Consider the following 13530-nt stretch of genomic DNA (forward strand, 5'->3'; position numbering starts at 1 on the left):
GTAGTGTTAGGTGAAGGGGTAAATGTAGGGGAATGGGTCTGGGTGGGTTGCGCTTCAGTGGGTCGGTGTGGACTTGTTGGGCCGAAGGGCCTGTTTTCACGCTAAGTAATCTAATCAAAAAAAATTCAGATAAACCAGTTGGACTATAACATGGTGTTGTGTGACTTCTGCCAATTGTTAGTGGAACTTTGGCCTTTATAGCTAAGGGACTGATATATCCACAAGGAGGTATTTTTGCAGCTGCACAAAAACCTTGTGTTACTGCCACCAATTTGGTCCACACCAGCCAACCAGCCTGCCTGAGGAGTCCGAGTTACTAAACCAATTTACACTTTGACCTGTATGTTATGGATAGTGAGGGTTGAAGTTCCAGGCCATCATGTAGCTGACCAAGAATCTCTCTCACTCTAACCAGCTGCCATTAGTATGTCTAGATGACTCCTCTTCAGAGTTCTGATGAACAGTCATCTCGACTTAAAGTTATCTTCACTCTCTACAGCCGCTGTGGTTTCCAGCATTTTTTATTTGTTTTCAGTACAGACTCGAGTATCTGCGGTGATTTGTCCCTGCCATCAGTGTGTGTGTGTGTGTTGGGAGATCTGCAGGATGATAATATGTACATTTGGTATCTTATCCAGTTAGCTGGGGGTGAGGTTCAAATCTGAAACCTGTGTCTCAGGGACTGAAATGCCCCCTCCCAACTTGCTTTAAAAATATATGGATTTTGAGAAAAAAGATTTTAGTTCAAGGGCCAATAATATTGAATGCTCCTCGTACCTGGAAAGAGGGGAAGGAAGTCTCCCAAAAACAAATTGTGCTAATTTTATTTGCTGGCTGCGATGAGTCATTGGGTTTGTGTAACTTGCCTGACCGTTGACTCTCGGGTGTGATGGAGAGAGAAACCACACAGCTCCCTCCCCTTCTGTTCCTCTGGCATGTGATCGCTGTCGTCAGTTCGAGGAGGGTGTCAGTTTCAGAATGCGGTGATCCCCGCGGATCCTGATGTGGTAGAGGGAAGGAGAGGAGGTTCATGGAAGCTGGGGGGGATATGGCTGAGAGAGAGCCGGAGCCCCACACTCTCTGCCTGTTTGATGTGGACGGCACTCTGACTGCAGCAAGACAGGTAAGGGGGAAGGGGAAGGGGACCTTGTACAAGGTCAGTGCTGTGCTCTGCTCTCAGTCAGTTCACTTTGCTGCAATGTTAGTTAAAGCAAGTGTCTGTGTGTGTGTGAGAGAGAGAGAGAGAGCTCACCAGAATATGCCCCTCTGCTCAAACCCCTGTGCGCTCTCGATCAGAGACCAAAGTCCGCCTCCTTCAAGAGATCATTTTAAAAGGGCTATATCAGGACAGGGGCTGATATGAACGGCCCTTTAACAAACTGTTCGGTCTGGCTTTCCCCCTTGGTGGCAGGATACTGGGGAAAGGAGTAGTGTCCTGAATAATAACAGGGGGAGTTAGGAGGGCAAGTTGAACAGGAGATTTGGGAATATACGCAATGTCAGAACAGAAGGGCTTGACTTTGAAGTGTTTTAAGACTATTAAAGGATTTAATAGATTTTCTCTCTCTCTCTCTCTCTCTCTATCAATTCTTTATCCTCTTGGGTTGGGGAGTCAAGAAGCTAAAATAGGGTTTGTCCAGGAAGCCCTGCCTCCAGGTTCATGGCTATGGGTATCTGAGGCCCTCCTTGCCTCCCCCCTCCCCTGTAAAGCTTTTGATGATGTGCTCAAATCGATATTTGTAAAACTGCAATTGAATGTGTTTTGTTAAGGAATTGTCATCTGATCCAGTCTGGATACAACGGGGAGCCTGGTGATTACTCATGGAGTCAAAGAAATGTCCAGCACAGAAACAGACCCTTCGGTCCGACTTGTCTATGCTAACCAGATATCCTAAATTAATCCAGTCCCGTTTGCCAGCATTTGACCCATATCCCTCTTCAACCCTTCCTATTCATATACCCATCCAGATGCCTTTTAAATGTTGCAATTGTACCAGCCTCCACCACTCCCTCTGGCAGCTCATTCCACACGCACCACCCTCTGTGTGGAACAAGTTGCCCCTTAAGTCTCTTTTATGTCTTTCCCCTCTCACCCCAAACCTATGCCCTCTAGTTCTGGACTCCCTTATCTTGGGGAAAAGACCTTGCCTATTTATCCTATCCATGCCCCTCATGATTTTACAAACCTCAATAAGATCACCCCTCAGCCTCCGACGCTCCAGGGAAAACAGCCCCAGCCTGTTCAACCTTTCCCTTTAGCCTCCAATCCTGGCAACATCCTAATTAATCTTTTCTGAACTCTTTCAAGTTTAACATCTTTCCTATGGCAGGGAATCCAGAATTGAACACAATATTCTAAAAGCGTCCTAACCATTGTCCTGCAACATGACCTCCCAACTCCTATACCTGTTGCACTGACCAATAAGGGAAAGCCTACCCAATGCTGCCTTCAGTAGCCTGTCTACCTGCGACTCCCAATGGTGTAAATACAGCAGGAGTGACTCAGTCGGTTCACCTCTGAGGCAGAGCATCATGAGTTCAAGCCCCAGTTCCAGACACTTCAGTACAAAGGGCAGTCAGTACTGGGGGGGGGAGAGTGCTGCATTGTCAGGGGTGCACTCTCTCAGATGGAGCATGAAAGCTCTCTGGTATGAGAGAGAGAGAGAGAAAGTTCCTCATCTCTGAGAGAATGCATAGCTCTCAACAAATACCAGGTTGGGAAAAAAACTATCTGGTCCTTGTGGTGTGGGAGCTAACTGTGCAACACTTCTGCCCCGTTTCCTACAGCACAACTTTAAGATGCACGCCTTTGGTTGTAGTTAATCCTGGGATGTCCTGAGGCTGTCAAAGGCGCGAGATTAATTCAGATCTCTCTTGTAGTAATGGTGCGTGGGTTCCTGAGGTGACTCTGGCTCCCAATCACTTTCCTCAGCTGCTGTGGCCTCAGCCAAGGTCAGGCATTCCCGGCTGAACTCTTCATGAGGCCAAGCCGACCCGAGCACCTGGGACAACCACCCGCCCCCGCCCCCACCCCCGAACACACACCCGGTTGAACTAGCCTCTCACCACCTTGTTCTCTTATAGAAAATCACGCCTGAGCTGGACGAGTTTTTCCAGCGGCTCCGGACCAAGGTGAAGATCGGTGTGGTGGGTGGCTCTGATTACATCAAGATCGCGGAGCAGCTGGGGGAAGGAGAGGAAGGTGAGGCCACTGGGCCACATGGGGGCGCTGGAGCAGGAGGCCTGGGTTCCCGTCGACGGGCCGTTCTCGCACGTGGTCAGCCGCGAGCGGGTTTGCTGGGGTCCCTGCGCATGTGTCAGCCCTTCGTGGGAAACACTGCCCGGAAGTTCCCTTGGTGGATATCAGCTCCTTTGTGTGAGATAACTGGGCGTTACGATTATGCCAGGGCTAGGTGGTGGTTTTAGATTAGATTCCCTACAGTGTGGGAACAGGCCCTTCGGCCCAACCAGTCTACACCGACCCTCCGAACAGTAGCCCAGCCAGATCCATCTCCCTCTGACTAATGCACCTAACACTATGGGCAATTTTGGCGTAGCCAATTCACATGGTCTGCACATCTTTGGACTGTGGGAGGAAACCAGAGCACCCAGAGGAAACCTGCATGGACACGGGGAGAATGTGCAAACTCCACGCTGACAGTCACCCGAGGCTGGAATCGAACCTGGGAGCCTGGTGCTGTGAGGCAGCAGTGCTAACCACTGAGCCACCATACCGCCCCATGTTGGTGTCGTGGTCATGTCCCAGGATAATAAACCACAGGCAGGTGGGACCCATTCAGTTTGGGATTATGGTCGACATGGACTGGTTGGACCCAAGGGTCTCTCTCCGTGCTGTATGACTAGTATCACTGACGACGAGACATCTTCTGATTGTTATAAGGACCCATCTGGTTCACCAATGCCCTTGAGGGAGGGAAATCTGGCACCCTTACCCAGTCTGGCCTAGATGTGACCCACAGTCATGTAATTGCCTCCTAATGATCCTCTGAAATGCCTCTAAGATGCCACTCAGTTCTAGGGGTGGGCAAGAAATGCTGCCTGGGCCGGTGATGGCCCGAGTCCCACAAATAAGTTGTTTCTTGGGTTCACAGTTGGTCCCTTTCTTCAGGCACCTCCCTGCTTTGGCTCTGAAACCGTGGAGGAGTGCGGTAAGCACCAGCCACCACTGTGACCGTGTACCAGCAGTGCCAGTGCAGGCAGTGGCTCAGGAAGGCAGCTCACTACCACCTTTCCAGTGCAACCAGGGACGGGCAATAAACGACAGCCCACATTGCCAATTCACCCATCACAAGTCAATACAAAATGGACCTGGATGGAATGGCTCAGGATCTTGAAGGGGCGATACTAAATCCTCCTCTCTTTCTGTGACTGTGCCTGTCCTATCGAAGATGTGCAGGTTAGGATGGATTGCCCCATGCTGAATTAGGAGAAAGTGAGGACTTCAGATGCTGGAGATTAGAGTCAAAAGCGTGGTGCTGGAAAAGTCTGGCGCTTGATTGTAATCTTATCGTGAAGCCTCTTCCAAGGATGCCCACCTTGAAGAAGTTCTCCTCCCCCCTCTATCACTCAGCCCCCCCGCTTGGTCTCCCCCCCCCCCCCCCCCACACACACACATGCCTGACGAAGAGCATATGCTTGAAACGTTGACTCTCCTGCTCCTCAAATACTGCCTGACCGGCTGTGCTTTTCCAGGACCACACTTTTTGACTCTGCCCATGTTAAATTGTCCATAGTGTCTAGGGATATGCAGGCGAAGGGGTTAGCTATTGGGAAACACAGGGTTACAGGGATTGGGACTGGGAGGGATGCTCTATGAAGGGTCAGTGCAGCCTTGAGAGGCCGAATGGCCTCTTTCTGCACTGTAAGGGTCCTACGATCTGAGCACTGTGCCCCACGATTACATGGAGCTGAGGATTATCAGATGATCCATGATCTTAGTGAACAGCAGGCCAGATGCAGTGGGCTGAATGGCCTCCTTTTACTCTTCTATCTTTACAATCTCACCCAGCTCTCCGTTCCTTTCCACAGTCATTCAGAAATTCGATTACGTCTTCGCCGAAAACGGAACAGTCCAGTACCGAGACGGAAAGTTCATCACAAAGGAGGTGGGTCCAGAAATCACCCAAGGTCACTTCACGGTCCAGACCAGGATCACACAGTTTTACGAATCCCAGGCAATGCATCGAGAACAAATTTAGAAACGCGATTTTAACCAACCTGTTTGGACATATTATTACTCGCATGAAAAGGTTTGGAGAGAAAGATCAAATGGAATGGGGAAGAAGGCACACGGGGCCGAATGGCCTACTCCTGCTTCTTGTTTCTGTGTATTCAGGGCAGCTGGGATTGAATCTGCAGCCCCTGTCTCAGAGATAGGGGCATTACACTACGCCTCAGGACTGTCAGAATACTATGCGTCCACTAAAGAGTGGGACACGTTGAAATGTTTTGTTAGATTTGATTAGATTAGATTTCCTACAGTGTGGAAACAGGCCCTTCGGCCCAACAACCCCACACCGACCCTCGAAGAGTAACTCACCCAGACCCATTTCCCTCTGACTAATTGACCGAACACTATGGGACAATTTAGCATGGCCAATTCACCTGATCAGGACACGAATGACAAATTTCAAATCTCACAACCATTTGTACAACAGGGGAATGTGGTGAAGAGGAAAGTTTTTCACTCAAAGAGTTGCGAGGGATGTAGAGCAATGGAATGGCTTTAAGGCAGAGGTAGATTCCTGATTAAGGAGGGAGTATTATTTATCTCTTTATCCATCCACGGGATGAGGGTGTTGCTGGCTAAGCTTGCATTTATTTTCTTTTTTTTTAAAAATCTCCCACACTACCGCCTAACTGCGGTAGTGCTTATTTTTTCCCAGCACCCATGTTGTGTGTGTGCACAGGTGTGAACATTCTTGGTTTTTTTTTCCTCCCTTTTTTTTCCCCATGGTGTGTGTGTGTGTGTGTGTAGGTGTGAGACACAGTGAGTTAATGAACTAGATGGGTTTTTCCAACAGTCGACAATGGGATTTATGGTTATCATTAGTTTCTTAATTCCAGATTTTTTTTCAAATTCCTTGGCAGGATTTGAACCTGGGTCCCCAGACATTACCTGGGTCTCTGGATTAACAGTCCAGTGATAATACCAGTAGGCTGTCACTTCTGCTTCGGTGATTCAGTATTCTCAGTGATCTATTTGCCATACAGTAACCACATCTTCTATATTTGAGGTAACATTCAACTGTTCCAGACTTCTACACATATGCAAAGTTTGGGAGAAGATTTGTAGCTCGGGTGCTCGTTGTTGTGGTTCTGTTCGCCGAGCTGGGAATTTGTCTTGCAAACGTTTCGTCCCCTGTCTTGGCCGACTAGCCACGAAACGACACGACCAGCTATCCTTAGTAGCCACACACACAGATGGGACAACACTACCATTATAGGGCAAGCCAAACAGAGAACAGCCAGGGAATTCCTAGAGGCATGGCATTCATCCACAGACTCTATTAACAAACACATCGACCTGGACCCAATATACCGGCCACTACAGCGGACAGCTGGAACTGACAACCGGAAGCGGCAGAGACAGGCCACGATAAATGCCGGAGGAAACATCACAGAAGCGCTTCACAGGAGGCTCCCAAGCACTGAGGATGTCACCTAGACAGGGGACGAAACGTTTGCAACAAAAACTTCCAGCTCGGCGAACAGAACCACAACTTCTGCATATATATCACGGAGGGTGTCAGAGGCAAGAAAGTGGAGTTCAAACTGCACTCGGGTCAGCCGTGATCTTATTGAAGGTCGGAGCGGGTCTGAGGGGCTGAATGGCCTACTCCTGCTCCTATCTCTTATGTTCTTAGCCCAGCAGAGTAGCCAACTCTAGTGGCCTGGAGTTTTTATCACATGACCCACTCCTGCCTGTAAATGCCTCACCATTGGTCACCAGTGTGTCTGCCCTCATCCTTTTTCAGTCAGAAAGAAACACCTCCAATTTTGTCATCCAATTTTGATGACCGTTAAGGGCCTATTTTCTCCGAACTGTCAGGAACATCAGTGTAGAATCTAGGAAAATAAAACAGAGGGCCAGCCACCATCGCGTGGGATAGTATAACGGGCTCGATGGGCTGAGTGGCTGTATTTCTGCTCCTATTTCTTACCCTCATACGGTATATATGAACCCCTGGAACGGCACAAAGACTGAAAATGGTTACAGCACAGGCCATTCAGCTCATTGTGACTGTGCCAGCTCTCAACAGCAGTTCGGAGCACCCTGCTCATTTCCTCTACTGCCCCGTGATTTCTCCCCCTCTCACCTGGTCCTTGTCCAGAATCGATGATATCTGTCTCCTCCGAGCTGTTTCAGGCCATGTTTCCTGTTCCTAACCACTTACTACACAACAGCAAACTCTATCCCGCTCTACCCCAGGGTCACAGAGGCCCTTCGGTCCAACTCCTCCATGCCAACCAGAGTTCCCAACCTGAACTAGTCCCATTTGCCTGCGTTTTGCCCATATCCCTCTAAACCACTCATATTCATGTACCTGTCCAAATGTCTTTTAAATGTCACTTGTGGTTCTTTTGCAAGTCCTGTGTTTCTCAATTCTCCACCAATGGCAGAGGCCTCTTCCTCAGGAGGTGATGGCCTGGTTGTATTTTGGCTGGACTCTGCTATAATCCAGAGCTCCAGGAAATGTCTGGGTACCTGAGTTTGAATCCTGACATGGCAGATGGTGGAATTGAATTCAGTAAATTCAATTCCACCATCGGCACGGTGGTTAGCACTGCTGCCTCACAGCGCCAGAGACCCGGGTTCAATTCCCGCCTCAGGCGACTGACTGTGTGGAGTTTGCACGTTCTCCCAGTGTCTGCGTGGGTTTCCTCCGGGTGCTCCGGTTTCCTCCCACAGTCCAAAGATATGCAGGTCAGGTGAATTGGCCATGCTAAATTGCCCGTAGTGTTAGGTAAGGGGTACATGTAGGGGTATGGGTGGGTTGCGCTTCAGCGGGGCGGTGTGGACTTGTTGGGCCGAAGGGCCTGTTTCCACACTGTAAGTAATCTAATCTAATCTAATCTAAAAAAACAGGAATTACGAATCTAATGATGACAATGAATCCATTGTTGATTGTCAGGGGAGAGGAAACCCATCTAGTTCACGAATACCCTTTCGGGAAGGAAGCTGCCTTCCTTACCTGGTCTCGGCCTACACGTGACTCCAGACCCACAGCAATGGGGTTGACACTTATCTGCCCTTTGGGCAATTAGAGGTGGAAAATAAATCCTGGCCCAGTCAGTAACGCCATTATCCCGTAAATGAAATTTTAAAAAATTCTGCTTCCATCCCTCTTGATTTTGAACTCAATCAAATCTCCTCTCAACCTTCACCCCCTCCCCCCCCACCCAAGCACAACCAGTCCAGCTATATAGTGAGTGTCAACATGAAGTGTATATATTGCTCCAATTATAATCCACTGTCACCAAAGGAAATGAAATCTATAGGATACACCATCATAAATATATCTGTATGATTAGATTAGATTAGATTCCCTACAGTGTGGAAACAGGCCCTTTGGCCCAACCAGTCCACACTGACCCTCTGAAGAGTAACCCACCCAGACCCATTTCCCTCTGACTAATGCACCTAACACTACGGGCAATTTAGCATGGCCAATTCACCTGGTCTGCACATCTTTGGATTGTGGGAGGAAACCGGAGCACCCGGAGGTAACCCACGCTGACGCGTGCAAACTCCACACAGACAGTCGCCTGGTTAGGTGATTAGTGTAGATTCCATAGGGTGTCTCCCCATACAACACAGGAGCTGGACTGAGAGGGAAGCAGTCTGCTATCTGGATCCGTCTTGTATAAGATCCACATGCAGTGGTTAACATGGCTGCCGCACAGCGTCAGGGACCCAGGTTCGATTTCAGCCTTGGGTGACTGTGTGGAATTTGTACATCCTCCACATGTCTGCGTGGGTTTCCTGCGATTGCTCTGGTTTCCGCCCACAGTCCAAAGATTAGGAGGTTAGGTGGACTGGCCATGCTCAATTACCCATTGCATGGAGGGATGTGCAGGCTAGATGGATTCGCCAGGGGAAATGCAGGATTACAGTGATAGGGTAGGGGGTCGGGTCTGGACAGGACGCTGTTCGGATGGTTGCTGCAAACTGGATAGGCCAAATGGTCTCTCCCATAGGGATTCTCCCTCCCAATCAGAGGCAGCTCATGTGAATAGAAGAAAGGGTTGGGGGAGGGGGGGGGGAGGCCATTTGGCCCATTGAACCTGTTCTTTCATTCAACACAATTCTGGTTATTTTGGGACGAGGTTTGGAAAATAGGGAGTTGTTGAAATCGAACGTGGAACCTGACCCAGGGCTGGGATGAGGAAGCAGGTTTCACTCGTTACCGACCAGAGGCATCGAGACTGAGGGAGTGGCAGACATTAAAGATGAAACGGTCTGAGATGGTGGACACGGGGCAGGAGAAGCTTTGTGAGGAGCTGGGGCTCAGCCCCAGGGTTAGTGTGGAGACGGTGTGAATATTCCCAAGGATGTTGGAGAGAGGGGGGAGACAGTGAGTTTGCTGAAGCAGTCTGGGACAGGGATTGAGGGGAGGGGAATCTGAAACATGTTGATATGGATGGGGTCAGTGAAACGTGTGGCCAGGTGCTGCTTTGTCAGGATTTTGATGTTGAATCCGGAATCCGGGGAGAAAATGGACAAAACCCATCAGAGACCTGAAGGCGGGAATGTGTCTGGGAGAAGGAGGTGTTTCTGCAGAATCCTGAGGCACTGTGTTCTGTGTCCATATCCCTTTCTAACCAGTGTACCCTCCCCTCCCCTCTCCCTCACCATCTTCCCATCTCCCTTCTCTGTCCTCCCTCCACCCCCCACTCACCTTTCCCACTACCCACTATCCTCCCCTCCTTCCTTCACCTTGCTTTCTCCATCCCTCCCTCCCTCCACTCACTCTCTCTACCACCTCCTCTCACCTTGACTCCGTCCCTCTCTTAGTCTCCCTCACCTTCCCTCTCCTCCCTCCCTCCCTCTCTCCCCCACCCCTCCCCTCCCTCTCTCCCCCACCCCACTCCTCCCTCTCTCTACCTCCCCCACCACTCTCTCCCTCTCCTCCTTCCCCTCCCTCTCCTCCTCCCCCCTCCATACACACACAAAAAACCCCCACTCTCCCCCACCCCTCTCTCCCTCTCCTCCTTCCCCTCCCTCTCCTCCTCCCCCCTCCATACACATACACAAAACCCCCACCCTCCACCTGCCTCTCTCCTGTCCCCTCTGTTGTTTGTGTCCCTCCCTCAGGCTATTCAGAACCAGCTCGGTGAGGAGTTGCTGCAGGAGCTGATTAATTTCTGTCTGGGCTACATGGCTCTCATTAAACTGCCAAGGAAAAGGTAACAATCCCCATGACCCTGGGGCTGGGGCTGGAACTGGGGTCTGGGGCTAGGCTTGGGCTGGGGCCTGGGGCTGGGCTTGGGCTGGGGGCTGGGCCTGAGGCAGGGCCTGGGCTGTGCTTGGGGCTTGGGCCTGGGGGTGGGTCCAGGGATTGGTGCTGGGCCTGGGCCTGGGGCCGGAGCCAGGCTTGGGGCTGGGGATTGGGGATTGGCGGCAGGATGGGGCAGGAAAGGAGAGGGGTGAATGGACAGAGTGTGATTGGTGGAGCAGAGGGGGGAATTAATATGAATGGAAATTTGCAGGAATGGTGGAGGTGGGAGCTACTGGACAGGAATGCTTGCATTCACTCCTCCACAGTGGCTGAAGAATTTCAATTCCCGCCTCAGGTGACTGTCTGTGTGGAGTTGCACATTCTCCCTGTGTCTGTGTGGGTTTCCTCCAGGTGCTCCGGTTTCCTCCCACAGTCCAAAGATGTGTAGGTCGGGTGGATTGGCCATGCTAAATTGCCCGTGGTGTTCAGGGATGTGCAGGCTCGGTGGGTTAGCCATGGGAAATGCAGGGTTACAGGGATAAGGTAGGGGGAGTGGGTCTGGGTGGGATGCTCTTTGGAGGGTCAGTACTTGTTGATGGGCCAAATGGCCTCTTTCTGCACTGTAGGGTTTCTATGAAATACTGACCCCTGTAGTTCGGTCTTCTCCCATCCCCCACTCTAACTGAGGACCTTGAGGTCCATCGAGCTGAGAATCCATCATTCTCTAGGGCTATGCCTCGACACCACTTCAATGGCTGTAAGGTCAGGCCAGTGTCAAGGGAGATAGTGGTGTAGTGACGTTATCGCTTGTAATCCTGAGGCCCTGGGATAATGCTGTGGTGATGTGGGTTCAAATCCCAGCCCTGGCAGCTGGTTTCAGCTCAACAAATAAACAAAATGAACCTGGAGTTGAAAGCCCATCAGTCGCTCCTCCTGATTGTTGTCAAAACCTTCACTCTGAGAAATCTGGCCTCAGGCCCACAGCAATTCGTGGATTGGTAACTGTCCCTCTGAAATGGCAAAGGCAGTTAGGGATGGGACAACGTGTGGGCTAATGGGCCGAGGAGTGGCAGATGGAGTTTAATGCAGAGAAATGTGAGGTGTTGCATTTTGGATAAGATGAACCAGGGCAGAACTTAAGACAGTTAATGGTCGGGCCCTGGGGCGTGTTGTCGAACAGACAGACCCAGGGGTGCAGGTACAGAGTTCCTTGAAAGTGGAGTCACAGGCAGACAGTGCAGTGAAGAAGGTGTTTGGCACGCTGGCCTTCATCGGTCAGAGCATTGGGTATAGGGGTTGGCACGTCCTGTTGCAGCTGCACAAGACATTGGTGAGGTCACATTTGGGGTGTGCTGTACAAGTTCTGGTCGCCTAATATAGGGGAGATGTAATTAAACTGGAAAGGGGGCAAAAAAGATTTACAAGGATGTTACTGAGACTGAAGGCTTTGAGTTATAAGGAGAAGCTGGATAGGATGGGACATTTTTGCCTGGAGTGTAGGAGGCTGAGGGGTGACCTTTAGACAGGTTTATAAAATCATGATGTGAATGGATAGGATAAATAGACAAAGTTCTTTTCCCTGGGGTGGGGGAGCCAGAACTACAGGGCATAGGTTTAGGGTGAGAGGGGAAAGATATAAAAGGGACCTAAGGGGCAACTTTTACACACTGAGGGTGGTACGGGTATGGAATGAGCTGCCAGGGGAAGTGGTGGAGGCTGGTACAATTACAACATTTAAAAGGCATTTGGACAGGTGCATGGATGGGGAAGGTTTAGAGGGATATGGGCCAAACATGGGCACATGGCACTAGTTCAGTTTGGGAACCTGACAGGCATGGACGAGTTGGGCCGAAGGGCCTGTACCATGATCTAGGACTCTACACATGCTGACCCTTGGCAATGACACACCCATCCCAGAAACGGATTGAACCAAAATACAAATGGAATTCTTCCCCTCACGTGCTCAGATTGACGTTAATCAGCCCTTTTGCCATCATTGGAGTTATTGTTTTATCCTGGATCCTGGTTAGTTAGAGCCGCACAACACAGACAAAGTCCTTCAGCCCGTCGGGTCTGTGCCAACCCAGCTACACGAGTGCCCCTTTGCTGTACTTGAATTTGAATGGTATTTCTGGCGCCCTCCCGGACATTTTGTAAATGTTGTGAGGTTTGCTGCCTCTATGGCCCTCCCTTCCGGGTGCCTGTGGCCCAGCGGGGATGGTGAGTGGTTGGCGTGGTGCTAGCCACTGGCTAAGCCAAGGTGGCCCTGTGTTTGGTGGCCCTCCAGCTCAGTCTCCGTGAGGCAGCTCGGGGGGCTCCAGGCCACTCATGGTCGATCAGCTGGATCCGGTTCTGACCTCACTGTGGGACATGTCTCTCTTTCAGGGGCACCTTCATCGAATTCCGGAATGGGATGCTGAATGTATCTCCCATCGGCCGGAGCTGCACCCTGGAGGAACGTATCGAGTTCTCCCGGATTGACAAGGTAACCCTGGGGTGTGGGCTGTTGGGGAGTGGGGGCAGTAAGATCCTGCACCATTCAGCATGCGCTACCCTCCTGAATCCTCCCATGGGGGGAGGGGTAGGGGGCAGGAAGGGTAATTAGGGACGGGCAATAGATACTGGGCCCGGCCAACGATGCCCATGTCCCCAGGAACAGTGAACACCAGACACTGAGGTTCTTTTCCTGTGGAGGCCATTCAGCTTCTCAAGCCTGCTCTCCCTTCAGTGAGATGGCAGCATTTTCAGTCCTTCTAACACCCCGATTCTGTCATGGGTTTTAAGGCTGCAGGAAATGACCTGAGCACCAATCAAAGTTCTTTTTCCAGTGAACCTTCCCTCTTCAGGACCAAGGATGACTTGCTTCCCCCAACCCCCCCCAGTTCAGAGACTGTTGATAGTCCGATGTGTGATATGCAGATGTTACCCGGGTTTGGGGAAAAATATTTGGAGGATGGCTTGTTTGGAGGCTCTCTTTCTGGAGCCTCACTGTGGAGTCTCGCCACGTGTTCATAGAACATAGAACATTCCAGCGCAGTACAGGCCCTTCGGCCCTCAATGTTGCATT

The 13530-nt window shown here is 50.7% G+C and overlaps 1 protein-coding gene across 1 annotated transcript in view; it reads left to right on the plus strand.

The window, feature by feature from the left end:
• The first annotated feature begins 943 nt into the window (after positions 1-943).
• The window catches only part of LOC122542026 (phosphomannomutase 1-like), a 59560-nt gene continuing 46973 nt past the window's right edge, over positions 944-13530 (plus strand). Inside the window, exons 1-5 of the mRNA XM_087978349.1 lie at positions 944-1123; positions 3085-3202; positions 5050-5126; positions 10340-10431; positions 12849-12948. Of these exons, the coding sequence (XP_087834475.1) occupies positions 1031-1123; positions 3085-3202; positions 5050-5126; positions 10340-10431; positions 12849-12948 (480 nt within the window). The 5' untranslated portion in view covers positions 944-1030. The remainder of the gene's footprint in view (positions 1124-3084; positions 3203-5049; positions 5127-10339; positions 10432-12848; positions 12949-13530) is intronic.

Source organism: Chiloscyllium plagiosum, unplaced genomic scaffold (genome assembly GCF_037043375.1).
Source record: "Chiloscyllium plagiosum isolate Xiang-an unplaced genomic scaffold, Cpla_swu_hap1 HiC_scaffold_33, whole genome shotgun sequence".
NCBI classification, from domain to species: domain Eukaryota; kingdom Metazoa; phylum Chordata; class Chondrichthyes; order Orectolobiformes; family Hemiscylliidae; genus Chiloscyllium; species Chiloscyllium plagiosum.